Source organism: Aquarana catesbeiana, linkage group LG08, assembly GCF_042186555.1.
Source record: "Aquarana catesbeiana isolate 2022-GZ linkage group LG08, ASM4218655v1, whole genome shotgun sequence".
Lineage (NCBI taxonomy): Eukaryota > Metazoa > Chordata > Amphibia > Anura > Ranidae > Aquarana > Aquarana catesbeiana.
In genome coordinates, this window is record NC_133331.1 from 22,142,223 (window position 1) to 22,144,309 (window position 2,087).

Below are 2,087 nucleotides of genomic sequence, written 5' to 3' on the forward strand. Positions count from 1 at the left end.
ATCCTGACCTCAACCCAATAGAACACCTTTGGGTTGAAGTAGAGCAGAGACTGCAAGCCAGGCCTTCTCGTTCAACATCAGTGTCTGACTTCACATTCCCATAGACACACTCCTAAACCTTGTGGACAGCCTTCCCAGAAAAGGTTGAAGCTGTTAATACTGCAAAGGGTGGGCCAACTCAATATTGAACCCTACGGACTAAGACTGGGATTCCATTAAAGTTCATGTGTGTGTGTAAAGGCAGGTGTTCCAATACTTTTGGTAATATAGTGTATGTATGCATGTATGTATGTTTGTTTTTTTACTCCACACTTCTCTTTTAGTAAAAAGCTATGCCCACTTTTGCATTACTTTTAGTACAGCCCTCGTATTTGTTTTGTGGACTGACCCTATAACCCTTACAAGATGCAAACCATTGACCAACCGATCAACTCTTTTTACCAGGCAGGGAAGATGGAGGAATGTCCAAACAGTACGGAAATTGTGTTCCATATTTTAGCATTTTCCACCAATAAAACTGGACAATGTCTTACCATGGTTGGAGTTCTATTGATGTATCTGATGGCTGTCCTTGGAAACATGACGATTGTTCTATTGGGGCGTCTGGTTCCCCAGCTCCATACTCCAATGTATTTCTTCTTGAGTAATCTTGCTATTAGTGATGTTATATATGTTTCTGTTACTCTTCCAAAACTCCTCTCCATACTCCTAACCCATGACCACCGGATGTCTTTCTCTGCCTGTGTGGCTCAGGTGTACTTCTTCTCATTGTCAGCTGGTTGTGATATGTTTCTACTGACCTCCATGTCCTATGACCGATATATGGCAATCTGTAAGCCGTTACAATATTCCTTACTCATGAATAAGAATGTCTACATTTTAATGGCGCTGGGTTCTTGGCTGATCGCTGCCATTAACGCAACCATTGACGCATCAGTGACATCTTTGTTATCCTTCTGCTTCACGCAAAACATTAACCATTTCTTTTGTGAACGAAAAACATTATACGTTATTACCTCTAGCGATGTTACGAGTGGGAACATGCTTATGGTCTTTCAGGATATTTTTTTGGCATGTACACCATTTTTGCTGATTATCGTCTCCTATGTGTTCATTATCTCCACCATACTAAATATTAAGTCTTTGAAGGGGCAACGTAAAGCCTTTTCCAGCTGCACCTCCCACCTCATCGCGGTGATGTTGTTCTACGGCCCAATTATTATATTCTTCGCAAAATCAGAATCTGAACATTCTAAGGAACTGGACAAGTTGTTGTGCTTGCTGTACGCGGCGGTGGTTCCAATGCTCAACCCCTTTGTCTACACTTTGAGGAACAAAGATATTTTGAGTGCTATAAGAAATGTAACAAAGGAGCAATGTTTGATTATCATACAATTGTTTGTTAACCACTTCCCTACCCGCCCATAGTACCGTATATACTCGAGTATAAGCTGAGTTTTTCAGCACATTTTTTTTGTGCTAAAAATGCCCCCCTCGGCTTACACTCGAGTCAAACACTTTTCTGCAGCAGAGAATGACATTTTCCAAACCGAATTTGGGGCCCCGTATCTCAGGGCCACTTGGTGCTAGGAACCCCAAATGGTGTGCAAACCCAGTGGAGCTAGCACTACAACATATCCAAAGCTGGGGTTCCTGGGACCAAGTAGCCCTGAGATACGGGGCCCCAAAATTGGTTCGGAAAATGTCATTCTCTGCTGCAGTAAAGTGCTTGACATTTTCCGAACCGAATTTGGGGCCCCGTATCTTGGGACCACTTGGTGCTAGGAACCCCAACTTTGGATATGTTGTAGTTCTAGTTCAACTGGGTTTGTAAACCTAATTTAGGGTTCCTAGCATAAAGTGGCCCTGAGATACTGGGCCCCAAAGTCAGTCAACTGTGTCCATCTGCAGCAATGTCATTTCGGGACCCTTTGGGTCCAGTGACCCCAAATTTTGCATGCAGCTAGGGGGCATCTAGGAACCCTTAACTACCGAGTTTGAAGTTCGGGGGGACCTATGACTTTAAATAGGCTCAGTGAAGCTGCAAATGGGCATTGTTGACCCTCTTTTCCACTTACAGTAGCCTC

The 2,087-nt window shown here is 43.4% G+C and overlaps 1 protein-coding gene across 1 annotated transcript; it reads left to right on the forward strand.

Moving 5' to 3' along the window:
• The first annotated feature begins 453 nt into the window (after positions 1 to 453).
• Positions 454 to 1,428, forward strand: LOC141106642 (olfactory receptor 1J21-like). Its single transcript, XM_073597586.1, has one exon. The coding sequence runs from the start codon at positions 454 to 456 to the stop codon at positions 1,426 to 1,428; it is 975 nt and encodes a 324-aa protein (XP_073453687.1).
• Positions 1,429 to 2,087: the final 659 nt, after the last annotated feature.

What these genes read in the sequence shown, in the direction of transcription:
- LOC141106642 (XM_073597586.1), top strand. Translation starts at nt 454, where the DNA reads ATGGAGGAATGTCCAAACAGTACGGAAATTGTGTTCCATATTTTAGCA.